Source organism: Antennarius striatus, chromosome 9 (assembly GCF_040054535.1).
Source record: "Antennarius striatus isolate MH-2024 chromosome 9, ASM4005453v1, whole genome shotgun sequence".
Taxonomy (NCBI): domain Eukaryota; kingdom Metazoa; phylum Chordata; class Actinopteri; order Lophiiformes; family Antennariidae; genus Antennarius; species Antennarius striatus.
The window spans coordinates 22,307,529-22,322,715 of record NC_090784.1 but is presented as its reverse complement, the minus strand read 5'-3'; the positions used below and the strand labels follow the sequence as shown (position 1 = coordinate 22,322,715).

Here is a 15,187-nt window from a genome sequence, read left to right as displayed (position 1 = left end):
GTCCGGAAGTTGGCGGGGGGGGGGGGGGGGATGTGTTCGACTTGCGCTGCTCCCCCAGAGCCCAGGGGTGTAGAAACACAGACCGGGACCGAAAGGTTCCGGTACCCCGGACCTGGAAACGTGAATAAGTTCTGATTCAGGAATGAGTTTTAACCTAACGTCTGATTGGTGCGCCACTTTCAAACTTCCTCCAACAAATCCTACTTACACGTTTTCTTTTTACGACGTCAGACACGTGATATGTCAGCCATGACAGGAGGATAAATCCCTTTCCATTTCCGGCCGATCCAGCAGTTCCAGCAGTTTTATTCAACTAAAACTGCCCCAAAAAAAGAACACAACTTTACAACAATGTTCAAAATATTACAAAAATGTTCCAAATTCAATATCAATAATAATTTATTGTTAGTGATTTATTGTCCTATTAGAATTTTTGAGGAGATCCGTATCCTGTTAACAAGGTGAGTTCAAGGTTTGTATGCAGTTTCTGGACTTGGCTTTGGAACCTTAGTTGCAGGAGTGAAACTTCATTTTCAAATTATTTTGTTTTTTGGTCTTCCTTTCCGTCTTTTTTTTGCCTTTCACATCATGAACAGACTTCAGAAACCTTTTCTGACCGTCTTCCTCTTCTCGGGGAGGAAGATTTGCTCTGTCTTCATGACGTTTTTGGTTTTGTCAGCCCACAAAGTTCCTGAAGACCCCAAGGGCAGAAAGATCTTCAAATTGGACCCCAGTAAAGATGGCAGCCCACGGAAGAAAACCGCGATGGCTGTCTATGAGTAAGCCATCGCGCGTGATCCATGCGTGCCTCCACACACATGGATCACATGCAAACCTTCAGATTCCACATGTCTAAATCTATTTCACGCAGCGAGCGCGGACTAGTTGGGCGAAAAGCTTATTTTTGATCGTTAATTTGTTCAGATGTCGTACGCCAAGGTCTGTTTGGTTTGTTACTCCCTACAGAGTGTGCTGAAGCACAATTAAAAAGGTACAAATATTTACTTAGAGAGATAATTTCACGTTGGCAGAAGCTCAAAGTCGTCTGAGAGCTTTCCAACATACGGCTCGTCTAATTTTGTCCAGTGGGCAAGAGAGCCGGGAATGACGGCAGCAAGTAAATGGATTTTCTTTTTAAAAGACGTGTGGAAAGGATCGTTTTGGAGAAACACTCCCGGGCCAGATGAGATGTATTAATTCTGGATCTAGCCTTTGGTTCTCCATTTGGTTCCACAGGCCTGGCAGGAACTCCAAAAAGAAGGTTAGGCGATGGCTACAGGGTGGGGCTGTTCTATCCGCCTCTTTAGTGGTCTTGGAATCTCCTCTGAGAAAACCTTTAACTCCGCCCACGCTATCCTACTGACTAGACTATCGATGAGTATTTTGCCTCTGTATACAATTTTCTGAGAGAAATTGAATGAACCATCTTTCCTGTCTGAGGTCAGGCCCTCTCCTGTGAGCTCAGGTGGGACCCCTCACCTGTAGGATGCCATCAGGTGTTTCCAGCTTTGGAGGGATTACTATGAATAGATGATAGGGCAACAGTAGGATCGATCCGTTCATCGGTTTTCTTTCAACCATGCCTCTGTTTCCCTCTGTGAACGGAGTTAACTCACCCGGCCACCACGGAAGGAAAAAGAACTCGCTGTTGCTCAGATCTCAGGAAATAAACCTTTCTGGTTTTCCCGTAAGAGTGACAAAACCAAGAAGAGGAAGTGGGACACCGGCAGTTTTTAAACCAAAGCTCTGCATCAATAAATATCCCGTTAGTTCAGCCATCTTCTATTCCCTCCCTTTTTAATACGCAATTAGCCATTAGCTTCATTATCACTGTTTAATTCTGATTAAATAAAGTATGATTTCATGACTCACAACTCAAGTTCTGAATATTTGTAAACGTTAAACATAATGTGATCGTTAGCATTTTTTTTAAAAATTCCAATTTGAAAGTGACACAGTGTATGTTCTGATGTGTGATTGTGTAGTTGTGAAATTTTAAACTCCATCTCACAAATTAAAAGGTTAAAGATTAGGGTTAGGGTTAAAAGAATCCTTTAAGACTTTTCCGGATTGGGATCATAGCTAGCTAGCTCCCAGGTCCTGCTAGAGTAAGGAAATAAAACAAAGAAACGAGGTCGACATATCTTGATGTTGTGGTTCTGTTGATAATGATAGATTACGTAATGTTTCACTGTGAGATCTGGCATGTAAGTAAAAAAACAAAAGCACTTAAGGATCAATAAGGGATCACAACTTGATTCGTCTACCCAAAAACATGCATCGCTGCGAGCGAGAGAGGGCAATCATACGAACACTCCTTGCGTTTGATTCAAAGATCTACGCCAAGGATGTGTCACTCGTCAAAAAGCGACACGTCTGAAAGCCGCGTGTCATCCCGATCTGTGGAAGCCTGCCGCAATAATATTAGTGTTGACAACATATCTGACAAACAGAGAGGATTCCGTCATTAGCAGCCGCTAATTCATGCATAATGAAACACGCTGAGGATTATTCTAATTTTTTTGCTGCATAGCAATATGAGGTTGTGGAAGTTTGCGTGGGTTTTTTTTTTTTTTTTTTTTGGTTCCAGTGGAGTCGTAATGAGATTAAATGAGTACGGTTAGCTTAGCACATGTCAATATGCTCCTGGATACGGTGAGAGCACATTAAACAATTTAGCATGCTTGTGCATCACTCAGTTTAATGGAAATTAGCAAGAAAACAAAAGCAAGTGGAGAATATGCTAAATAAAAAGCTAATTGTTTTTTTATTAGTTATTTTATTGTTTTGTAATGTTCTGACATGTGGATCAGACCAGGCTGTGTGCCAACCTGTTTGATTAATCTCGTTAGCGAAACAGATTGCTAACAATTCCTTGCGCTTCTTTTTTGCGAGTCAGTGTGTCTGTCTGCACGTTGACGTGCGTCTGAGCTCCAGGACGCCTCGGATTAATTGTGCTATCTCTGTCACACTCCAATTTTAAGGTTGATTAACACAATTACAAGATTAATGTGCTCAGAAATCAAATTTCAAACTCTCACAGAAGAAATTGTCGAAGGCAAAGAGGTAACTCTTAGCATTTACTGAGCATCTTAAGACTCTGACTGGTTAAGTCCAAAGCAAACAACCTGAGATTTATCTGGATAAATGACTCGTTTCTGTACGTGAAATTACATTTTCATTCTAAGAGAGAAAATAATTAACTACAAGTTGAGATAAGAGCATTAGATAGCTTGATCTTAACTCTGGTGGCGTTTTGACACCATAACAAAGCTTAAAATATGAATAAAAAATCAATTTAAACTATAAATGGACCACATCTAATAAGTTGAGTTCATTAAATTGTTCCAAAATACTGGCGCCTTTATATTGCTTTTGTTTCCTTGAGGATGTTCCGGAAAACCTCGACAGAAACGTCTCCTGTCGGATGCTTCATGGATGCCAGCTCCCAGGCCTTGTCGAACGTCTCCTCAGAAATATTCACGCCCACATTCCTGAAGATCTCAGCAATCTAAGGGGAAGAAGTTGAAGAGGGTCAGATTCCTTAAAAATGTTCCTTCTTTTGGTTTTATCAAAATACTCCGAGGTCATGTTGCGGCAGAGGAAGACTCCAGATGACCAGTTTGGAAAAAGAAGAGAAAGCTTAAGAAACAGGGTTAAGAAGGAAAAGGTGGGAAAGTTCAACCAGCTTTTCCTTCATGAAGAAACAGGTGGGAAACGATGAAAGTTCTGTATAGGACATTGTGATGGTCTATTAATCCTCCAGTCAAATGAGGAGACAGTGGTGACTGAAGGTACAGCCCACTGATGTCAGTGATTGTAGTAATCTTCACTTTTTTCCTTTGTCTGATACTCCATACCTCCGATAATCTTTTACGTACCTCCTTCTTGGTGCGGGGATGGAACAAGTGCTCCTCGTGGACACCCTGAAGGGCGTGAACTGTCGGACACAGCAGATCTGCAGCCGTGGATGTATCGCCGTAGTTGGTGGTGTCGTTGAGCTTCTTTAACTGTGGAGCCGGAAGGTCTCGGCGTATGGTCGGGATCCCGTAGGTACGGCCGCCTACGGGAAAGGGGGCCACCAAATTAATCCAGATATTCAGTGTTTAAAGTGAATGCCTCTCTGGCGCCAATTCATCACCACAAGTCTTTATTTCTGGCTTACATGATGTAAATGGACAATCTCCGGCAGCCCCGATGAAGGAGGAGGAAGTCCTGAAGTGGTCTGGGACCACGTCGGGTCGCCTCAGGGTCCTGAGGGTCTTCAGTGAGCTGCCTGGCTCGACAGGCTCAAGGTCACCGGGCTTAAGCAAAGCTTTAGAGGCAGGGACCTGCCCAGATTCTGATGAAGGTGACCCGTCTCCATTAGCTGCAGATGTGACCAGAATGGATACACGTGTAGAAAGACCTGTCCTCTTTATGGTAGCTTAACTGGACAGACTAGAGACCTGTTCACTCACCATGTGTTAAAATGCGTTGCTCCCACCTTTTGATAGGCATCTTGTTCTTCCAGTTGAGAAAGTTACCAAATTCCAGGAAGCTGATTTGTCCGTCCTTGTCTGCATCACAGTTGTCAATCAGGTCGTCCAAGACCGTCCCACTCACGTCCAGTTGGAACTGACGGCACACTTCCTTCAGGTCGTCTTTGTCGATCGTGCCTTTGCCTTCCTAGTAGTTTACACAAACACACATGAACAATTTCTTTGATTCAGAAAAGAAAAGCTGTGCTAGAAATCACACCAGCTTGATTTTGCACCCTGGTAAAACCTTGTCGTAATGTCTGAATGCCTGCAGCAGGGAGGGGAAGTTGTGGAAGTTCATCTGCTTCAGGTGGTGTTGCACCAAGTTGACCCGACTTTGGTGTCGCTCCCTGCCTCTCATGTACCGGCCCGGCCCAGCGGAATGGATTATGTCTCCGGCACCTGAACCACAAGAAAAGATGTCTGGTCTCTGATTGCAGTGCTGTGTCACGTTCCAGGAATTAGAACTTCTATGGTTTGTAACCAGTTTGTTTTACACAATTAGCATTGGAGCTAACAGGTCAGATGGATCAATCCACACGTGTCCTACCCTGAAGGTCATTCATTTTTTTATACGAAAATTATACCAAATTCATCTGGCGGCAGGAGAATTCCAAAGGGGTGATCTGGCAGAATATTCAAGGTATGTCCTTTCCTGAAGAGAACCATGAGTTAATCATGAGTCAGCAGATCGGACTCTGGTGTCAAGTCATTGTTCAGAAGAAGAGAGGAACTTACACTTTGTCCTTTTTCCCAAGTTGTAGCATCATCTTTTCCCTACTCCCAGATCTCCTCCAAACAGTCTTTGGATTGTAAAACCTACAGCAAAACGGTGAAGTGTGACAAGTCCACATGTTGATGTTAACGTTATTATTTGTAGTCGTATAAAGCCGTACAGTGATTTACACCTACTTGTTTGTTTCTCCCAGCCAGAGGAGAGTTTTGCCAACATTACGACCGTCGTTGAAATGAGGTGTGAGGACACCGAACCTGCTGTCTTTACTGTAATTAGTGCAGTTGTACTTGCGGTTTAACTGTTCCCCTGAAGGACAGTGAGACCTTTATTTCTTCATGTGAAAGGCAGACACTAACCATCATAATCAAGGCTGAGCTATTTTGTCAAACACAATTTATAATATATATTTTTTATTTGTCTTACCAACGCTGTTTTTATTATGTCCCTCCTGAGTTTCCCTCTCTTCCTCCTTTGCTGTTTTTGAGGGGTTAATAATCTCATGCACATCCAACCCTGGACAAAAAGAAAAACACGTTCATAAGACAGAAGACACTCCATTTAAAGTTAAATTATTCTCACTCTAACTGGAATTATTTAAAAATGTACTCTAATTACAAGTAGTTCATTATTTTTATTTCACCAAACAGGTCTTTTTCATTCTTTAAATCTATCGTCGTGATTTGACACAAACCTCGAACTGTTTTCACACCGAACGTGGTTTTGTCATTACACCAGGGAGGGAGTTGAACATGTCGGTTGAGGGACTGTCCTGTCGTCGCTCTCCGACTTGAGGCGTACACCCCTTCACTCAGCTCTTGTAACTTCTGCTGGAACAACGTCTTTTGGGGAGGATTTATCAAACTGCTGCTCTGTTGGAATCACATTTATTTTATATACTCATCACCAAGCAGAGGAATAATGATGAATTATCAGTGATCTAAAAATAATAAAAGAAGCAACTCTGTGCTAAGATGAACCCATTTTGATTCTTTTTTAACAAGCCCTGAGTGTGTTGTCAGTTGGTCTCACACTGATTGATGATTTGGTGCTGATGCCATGAACGAGGGCGCTGGCGACATCTGGATCGTTTGCCTTCCCTTGGTGAACTCTCACAGCTCCTGCCTCCGGTCGGATGCTGTGGCGGAATTTCCTTACCCCCAGTGGGGTGGGAGGCTGGAGACGCAGGTCGGACACTTTCATTCATCAAGTTTTCAGTTTTTATTTACCATAATAACAATGTATTCCTGCTTGTTGGTGCTGGACTGACCCTTGTCGCTTCTTGTAAGCAGGTCTTAGCTCTGTCTCCTATAGGTATCAGTTTCCCAGCCTGATTGTTAAGAGACAAAAACTATTAACCACCAAATAAAGAGTGCTATTTAGCTAAAATGATACTCAGGACTAGGCTAGGGTGATATTAGAAGAGACTTCACAGGAGACTCACCTGAGGTGTGTTTGGACTTTTATCACTATAGGCCAAGAGAGTAGTCTTCCCTTTGGTCATCTTCAGTCAACGTCAGTCCAAGAACGTTTCTGCTTTATATTTCACCTTGACTAGGAGAACCTAGTCTTTCTAACAAATGGCAGAGAATTCTTGACTTCCAATGGCCGAGTGTTTGATTTCCGTTGCCTAGCAACATCAGTTCATGTCAACATAATCACTGGGAAAATCTGTTTTTCCGGTGAATAAAGAAGGGTTTAGGAGAAATTATGCAAAGTTTGAATCAATTATAAATATGAAAATTTATTTTGTATTTTTTGATATCCGTTTCAGGTAAAAAAAAATTTAAATCTAGCAGTCATTAAGCCTTACTGTATTTCCTATTTCCGGTTAGGATCTTCGTAGTCTTGTCCTGTCTTGTAGTTTTGTAGCAACTGCGTACGTAACAATAATTTGGGAACGAATCCCCAAATTTGATTGGTCCGTGGCGACGTGACGTAGGCGGATTGTCAATTCCAGTCATACGATCTGTCATCATCGTTCGTACAATGCGAAAAGGGAAGTTGAAAGTAAGAGAGGGCCGTCGCGGAGCTTTATGAAATCTAACGTTACACCAGGCTGTTGGTAGTCGACGCTCTCGGAGGCGCCATCATATAATCCCGGAGTCATCTTTCAACAAAACTAGCATACTCGTTTTTGTAGGTGAGTCGCTGAAACTAGCGCTAGCGGGCTAGCTAGCTAGCGAGCTAATGGCTATCCGGAGGGCTCCTCCCGATGCGGCCGCAGCCAGACACTCTGTTAGCACATCCCAGTATCTATTATCTGGTTAGCCAGCGGTAGCTAGTCGACACTGGAAGGGCCAAGCTAGTTTAGCACATGAAGTTAACGTTGTTTAACTATTAAATCCAAATCAGTCGTCATGTTTAGAACACTTCTACTCTTGCCGACCCGCGTTTAAATCCATCAACATACGTGACCAACAAGTACGTAGTTTACTAAATTAACGTCATGCAGCTAATGCTAGCTAGCTGTCATTAGCTGTACACACCCAAATCTGCATCATCTGTGTCATGGCACTCAAACGTTTCCATAATTTGTCAGATTTAGCGTGTACAGCCTCGTTTTATACGAAGTTGCCCGAATTTAAAGCAACGTAATGCTGTCAAGATTTTGTGTTTCGCATCGCTTGAGGTTGATTTGGGGGGGATAGAGGCTTTAATGTCGCCAGTGAAGCTAGCTTTGTGGCTTTTTTGCTTTGTTGTCGCACTTGTTTTAAAACTCTTCTGATACGACTCTGTTAATAAGACAACACACAAGTCAACAGGTAATGTTTTAGCAAATGTGTGTCGTAATGCGATTTAAACCAAGGTGCCGGTGGCTATTTTCGGACTGACGCTCAGTGTTGACTTGGTGTTAATGACAGATGTCTAATTCAGGTCTGTTTTTTTGCTTAATGTGGCAGATTTAAAAGAAATAAAATAAACTTTACTTTAGAACATATGTGATCTGAGTTGTGTCTGACATGAGTGACATAAGCTGCCAGAGTGTTTGTCAGGTGAAATAAGGATAGTTACCTCAGCATCTGTCCAAACCCCGTGTGTTTGTGACATGTCTGTTATTTATTTGATCAGCTGATTGTTTCAAACCAACTTTCCTTTTTCGGAAAGGAATCAAACTGTGGCTTTCATTGTGAAACACTTCTTTTTGGTTTGGACTTGGTTTGAAGTTGATCACTTTCATTTCTTGTTATTTTAATCACTAATATTGAATTCTTAAATTACACTTTAGCCATGTACCAATTGTTTTGTTACTAAACGTTAAATACAAGTCATTTAAGAACATGTTAATTAGTAGTTTTTGTGTCGTAAATATGAAAGACTACACTTTGTTTTGTGATTATTACAGTATACCTGTAACTCTTAATTTGACCCACGGTAGCCACCTGTTATTGATTTTTGAATAATTTTTATGTGATGGTGACAGTTTTCTCTCCCTCGCTTCCACCTACAGTTTTTCACAGTAGGTCGGTGTTGCGGAAAGAGACCGGACAGAGTGACATGGCAAGTAGAAGCGGAGCCACGCGACCCAATGGGCCGAATGCAGGAAACAAGATCTACCAGTTCAAACTTGTGCTTTTAGGAGAGTCAGCCGTGGGGAAGTCAAGTCTCGTACTTCGTTTCGTCAAGGGACAGTTTCACGAATTCCAGGAGAGCACAATCGGAGGTATGCATGTTGGTCAGGCTGGGTTATGAATTTGTTTTCTCTCATAAATGGGCAAAATGAACAAAAAATATGAATATCACTTATAGTGTATGTAGTAGTTACCTTCTTTGCATGGAGGAATTTGCATTGAGGGGGAAAATGGGAAATTATAAGAGGTAAGTTGGAAAAAAGGCTTTTATGAATTAGAGGGAATAACATCTGCCCTCGCTCTAGTTTACATGAGATTAATGAAGTCTGTTGTAATATACACAACCTCTGGAATGCACAACAGTTATCTTTCCCACTGGAACGGTAACCGGTAATTATTTCCTTACCTTTGGCAGTGTGTAACCTGCTTGTTTCCACACATGTACAGCATTTTGACGTCGGTGCTGCTCTAAATCTTTTTCCTTCGGTGTTCATGAACCAAACCCGTACCAGAGTGCAAGGTGAATAATACCACCGCCTCCACTGTGATGAATAGATCCTGCCATTTTTAAGTCAAATTAAACTTAAGTCAGCACCAAATTATTATTATTATCTACTCCATTCGTCAGCAGTACTTTCCCCAATATCCTATTTTTGGATATTTGTCTGATATGTCGCCATATTTTTTTCTTACATTTTGATAAATTTAGTATGTACTTGATGAATATCAATATTCTGGTTCATCTTAGATCTATTAAAAGCCTGTTTGATTGTAGAAAACAAACAGGGTACAGAAAAGAAAAGGACATCATTATAACTGAAGTTATTTATTGAGAATGAATTGACTCTAGAGGAGTCTGGGTAAATCTGGAGACGATAAGTGGACAGTGACCTAAAACTCAAAATGGAGAAAGTGACGTTTGTGTCCAGGCAGTTTTGCTGTGAACCTGTGCAGGTAAGTGGGCTTCCTAAAGAGATTTACTGTAGGTGAAGCTCTGCAGAGTAAATAAAGGATGAAAACGTATTTGTGTGACGCCCACTCTGCTTAATGCTCCAGCAGCCATCCTGATTGCGAACGCCTCGTATAACACATTTGCCACATTACTGGGGCTCCGTTTTCCAAATGTGGAATAAGTCAATCGGATAGTCCTCTGGTTGTGTCACCGGCACAGTTTAAAATGATTACCTCCCCAAAAACACATGTTGTTCAGCTCGGTCGACGCTTGCGTAGTTGTCATCGTGTTCTGTGCTTTGTGTCTCTGCAGCTGCTTTCCTGACTCAGACGGTATGTTTGGACGACACAACAGTCAAGTTTGAAATCTGGGACACAGCCGGTCAGGAGCGCTACCATAGTTTGGCTCCCATGTACTACAGAGGTGCCCAGGCAGCCATTGTGGTGTATGACATAACAAACGAGGTGAGTCGGGGGCCAGCTTTTCTGTAAAGGGGGGTGGGAGGGCGGAGGGGGTGGGTTCTGTATCTTAAATTTATTCCATGGAAGCCAAAAATAAAAAAGCTGATTTTGGTGTAATGTCAACAGATAACGTTAGTTTTTTTGGCAATTTCTATAAAACTCTGTGTTTTGTCTTTATAGATTATTTCATGCCTAACTATTCCAATGTGTGTGTGGCTGAGGTGCAAAAGCTCCTTTAAATATAAACAGTAGAACGCAAAATAATGAACACATTGAAAACCATTTGTCTCCTTTAAGTACCAAACAGATGTGTGGAGTTTGGGTCTGTTAGGTGTTTCCCACAGGATGACACAACTGTGGCAGCGGCTGTTTGAAGCAGCTTTTTTTCTCTCTCTCTCTCACACACACACACACACACACACACACACACACACTACAAACACACACTACAAACACACACTACAAACACACACACTACAAACTCGCCAGCCCGCCACGCCTCTTTCCAACCCTGTTGATTTTCTTCTACAGCACTGCTTTGAGTCGTTATTAATGTCACAGAAAACACTCTTTTAGCGCGTCTGTATTCAGAGCGTTGATCTGAGGTTGTCCTTATCCTTGCATCTCATGGATTTTTATAGTTTTTATTTTCTTTTACTAACTGATCCATCCCTCCCTAATTTGTTTGCCAGGAATCATTTGTACGGGCGAAGAACTGGGTGAAGGAGCTTCAGAGACAAGCCAGTCCAAATATTGTAATAGCTCTGGCTGGGAACAAGGCGGATCTTGCAAACAAGAGAGCCCTGGACTTCCAGGTTTGTGTTCTTGCAATGCTTGTAACGCGTTGTTGCACGTTAACATCTGCTGAAGTTTAGAACGTCCGCGTTGTATTTCCGAGACGTTCCGTGTTTGCCTGCTACGAAAATGTTGGGACGCGATATTAAATGTTAATAAAACAGAATTCAGTGCAAACAAGACATTTAGGGTTCAAACTGATGAACTTTGTTGTATTTTAAGAAATGCCAGCTAAACAATTCGACACTGTGGACAGCTTCTTGTTTCCCATCGTGCTGCTTGACTTTTATTTTGAACAGCAGAATATTTCTGTCTCTTTCTTGCCTGACACGCGACTTCAGGTTCTCCGTGGTCTGAGGTCTCCGTTGTCGTATTTAGCCCCTCAAAAGGACGGTTCTTCTTTTAGTGTGCAGAACACCAGGTTCTTGAGCCCCAAAATCTACTGAAATGTGGAACGTTTATAGAATGTTATTGTTGATATAAATGTCAATGAAATATTGATGACGCTGATGAGGTCCATCTTTAGATATACTGTCTTTGTGCTGTTTTCAGGGATGAGGAAACCACAAAGTTAATGTTAATTCCTGTTCGGCTGTCCTGGCTTTGTAATCCGGGGTCACACCCGCCGTGTTTTTGGATGATGATGAATCACTCATGATTTCCTGCTGCTGGCTTAACTTTCACAGGATGCACAGTCGTACGCAGACGACAACAGCTTGCTTTTTATGGAAACATCAGCAAAGACCTCCATGAACGTGAACGAGATCTTCATGGCCATTGGTGAGTGTGTCTGAAACGCCCTCATCTTATTTTTCTAAACATTTTAAGGCTTAAAATGAAGTAAATTAACTCTGTCTTAGTGTCTGTTTTCTAGACGAGTGAGTTAAAGGGATACGCATCATTTCCTGTTTAGTTGGTTTCTCCACGCTATTCTTGCAGCATCCTGGTGGTCAGTGGTAAAGAAGGGTGTTAGAGATAGATGCAGCAGGTCGTCCACTAGAGAGTGCTGCTAAATCTCAAAGACACACACACACACACACACACACACACACACACACACACACACACACACACACAATAACCCTCTTCCCACACAGGTGTTTCTAACCTCCATCAGCCTTTCTTCACTGATACCCACCTGACGATCCTGACTATTTCATGCTTTTTTAGTTATGATGTCATTATGATGTCATCACCGACCCAGTTTTCTTTGTCACTGCAGCAAAGAAGCTACCCAAGAACGAGCCTCAAGCGCCCGGAGCCAGCAGCGGGCGGAACAGAGGCGTGGACCTGACGGAGACAGCTCAGCCCTCCAGCCGTCCATGCTGCAATAACTAACACAGCTCTTCCTCATCCTCCCACACACACACACACACACACACACACATGCCCTCACCACCCCTTCGACCTTCCTCCCAGCTGAACAACATCTGGACATCGGGCTCGTTTGACCCCTGACCGTCAACCTCACTCCCCTGAAATAGCTAAAAGACTTTGTATAGCTGCTTTCTAATACCTTTTTGTTGATGTTCTTTTTTTTCTTTTTTTTTTTCTTTTTTTTACTTTTTTAAAAAGTGTATATCAGTATAATGGATGCATGTATCACTACAACGCCTACACACACATTTTCTTTTTCGTAATCAGTTGAAAGACTAACCCCTTTTAAGAAAGATGAGTGAGAAAGAAACCTGTGAAGGTGTGATTGTGTCTTGTGTGATTTCCCAGTGTGCTTTGCTGATGATGAGAAGGCCTGGCCCCATTTGGGTCGATCGAATGCGAGCGTTGTCACCCGTACTTCTGTTTGGGTGCGAGCTCGGTTCTCATCTCGAGACGGTCGACGTTTACGACCGACTATCTCGAGGCATTGACGTGTTTAGACGGCAGCAGGAAAGGATGGCACCAGGAATCCTTACGTCTCATGTGTCGGTTACACAAAAAGACATCCTCGTCCGAGGCAAATCATTGAAAATACAAAAATAAATTTGGGACTGCCCACTTTTTTTTTAGGTTAGAAAATACACAAGTATTTTTTGCATCATATATAAGAGCATCCACCTCACCTGGCTTCGTTCTAACCAGTGAGTGTTAGCAATGTCTGAATGTCAAGTTGCTATCATGTAAAATTTAGCATCGAGTTGATGCTGAGGGAACATAAACATGCTTTCAGGCTGACTTGATTTCTGCGTGACGGGATTTATAACATGTTTGTGATATCATGTAAAGTCCGTCGCCAAAGTCTCGTGGTGGATTTTGAAACTGGAACAGCCTCGCGTGGAAATTTCAACAGGAAACCCCGAAGACTGGTGCCTGCTGCGAGTTGCTGTGGCTCGAACAACTAGCTCTGCATTAAACTCTCATCTTCGTTAGTCCACATATTCTGCTCAGGCCAGTAGTCGACCTGCATCGAATCGGACGATTGATCTTTAAAATAGAGTTCAGCACACCAACGGGAAATCGGACTACTACCCATTGTCACAAGTCTGTGGAAAAAAATATACTCTAATGTCGTTATAGGGTGCAATGTCTTCTTCCTCCTTTAGTACAGCTTTCAGAGCTCAAGAGCTCAACAGGAAACTAGAGATTCTGAACAATTGTACAGTTCAAATAGGTCTGCTCTTTCGTCTTTAGTTGAACTTTTCATCCTCGGCCGCGTCCCAAAACGGGTCAAATGTTAAGCAGTGGTGGTCTTTTTTTTTTTTTTTAGGTAAATGTAGTGTTATTAACAAACTCCCTCTGGTGTCTTGTTACTTTTCTCAAAAATGGTCCCTGGTTATGTTTGAAAAGAACTTTTATTGCATTGCACAGTGTTGGTCATGTTTTAATTAATGACTGCCCTTCAATTTTATATGAGGGACTCGATTGGACTTGCTAACCTACAGCTAAGAGCGGGTAGCATCATTACCCTTCTTGGTGGTCTCTCTCTTGCAGCTCAATGAATTTTAATGATGTAAAACAGCATTACTAGTGATGGGCTGATCAATTTTGAGTGTCTGAATTCAACTTAATAAATTCAATAAAGAGGTCTCTTGGATAAGTTTTTGCTCTGAATGTCAGTGATAGATCAAGAGTGAGTCTCGCCATCAAGTCGATGTTTCTCTGTTTGAATACTCATTTCTTAAAATAGAACACTTAGCCATAATGCTAATGAATGTAATGAGAAAAGTCAAATCATTTTTGACTCTCTAGTTCCTGCCTCCACGTTATAGATCTTCACCGTCTGCCTCCTCGATCGGCTCTTGACTGATCCATCGTGACCCTTCTTTATCCTCCCACCAAGAATCCCCTTAACCGAGAATCAAATCTGTGCAGAGACGACCTGATCTTGTCTATCATCCACCTTCTGACATCATTAGCGAGGCCGTTCCTCTAGCAGTGCCCACCAGAGGTGAGACAAAGGCATGCGGGGCAGGGATTGATCAATGATTCTGCTCGCTTCACAGTGTTACAGACTATTGCCTATAGCAATGATGTCGCTCCACTCAACAGACTGCGTTAAAGGGTCGGTTCAACAAAATCAAACTTTTTGCACAAGAGTTGATGTTATTTGAAACATGTCTGTGTAGGTTCTCAGTTATCCAGGTCATGGGTATCCAAAGCTGTTTAAATCAAGTTCTGAACTGAAGAAGTCTCTTGGATGAGAGACGAAACGTTTTCAATAACCTTCTTAACGTCCAGTGGATTGACTTAAACAGCTTTGGATGTTCTTTGAAACCTTGACTCCGACCAGAACCGGATGCCATGAGACACATGAGTCAAACCAAACAAATTGACAAAGAGCCTGTCAGATCTGTCCTTTCCTTTCCCGATCAGATCGTCACAACTCCTAACCTGTTCGCCTCAGGAATGTTTCAAACTGGTGCGATCAGTTCCCAGTCACCCTGCACCCCTGTCCCGACTTGTTTTTGAACATGTTGCTACCATTGAATTCAAAACAAGCATTAACGTCAGACGGGCAAAAGTCTCAGGACACATCTGAACCAATGGACTCAGGTATTTCCTCAGACTCACTGGTGCAGGTGTTTCAACAGGGTGTTTGGTGCTTTTACTGATGCCCCGTGAAGATCAACTTTCATGGTATCTTGTGGGCAGTGATCCAGGAGGATGGAGTTCAGGATCCTTTGCTAAGGGCTGTCTAATCCCTGTTGAACTGGAGC

At 42.4% G+C, this 15,187-nt stretch overlaps 2 protein-coding genes across 3 annotated transcripts; one reads left to right on the top strand and one right to left on the bottom strand.

Annotated features, from left to right (window-relative positions):
- Positions 1-2,347: 2,347 nt before the first annotated feature.
- On the bottom strand, positions 2,348-7,131 carry efhb (EF-hand domain family, member B). Of its 2 annotated transcripts, XM_068322977.1 has the most exons (14): positions 7,067-7,131; positions 6,698-6,924; positions 6,524-6,583; positions 6,286-6,429; positions 5,948-6,125; positions 5,680-5,769; positions 5,433-5,562; positions 5,259-5,339; positions 5,108-5,175; positions 4,768-4,922; positions 4,461-4,668; positions 4,166-4,369; positions 3,882-4,063; positions 2,348-3,511 (listed from the first exon to the last, which is right to left on the bottom strand). In XM_068322977.1, exons 2-14 carry the CDS (start codon positions 6,755-6,757, stop codon positions 3,365-3,367), a joined length of 1,707 nt encoding a protein of 568 aa, XP_068179078.1. In that variant the 5' UTR covers positions 6,758-6,924; positions 7,067-7,131; the 3' UTR covers positions 2,348-3,364. The 2 variants fall into 2 exon arrangements, with proteins under 2 accessions (XP_068179078.1, XP_068179079.1); XM_068322978.1 differs by lacking the exons at positions 6,698-6,924; positions 7,067-7,131 and having other exon boundaries at positions 5,948-6,120; positions 6,524-6,578.
- Positions 7,132-7,238: 107 nt separating this feature from the next.
- rab5ab (RAB5A, member RAS oncogene family, b) lies at positions 7,239-14,067 on the top strand. The gene is made up of 6 exons (XM_068323070.1): positions 7,239-7,396; positions 8,705-8,917; positions 10,090-10,241; positions 10,931-11,053; positions 11,720-11,813; positions 12,256-14,067. Exons 2-6 carry the CDS (start codon positions 8,752-8,754, stop codon positions 12,369-12,371), a joined length of 651 nt encoding a protein of 216 aa, XP_068179171.1. The 5' UTR covers positions 7,239-7,396; positions 8,705-8,751; the 3' UTR covers positions 12,372-14,067.
- The last annotated feature ends 1,120 nt before the right edge of the window (positions 14,068-15,187 follow it).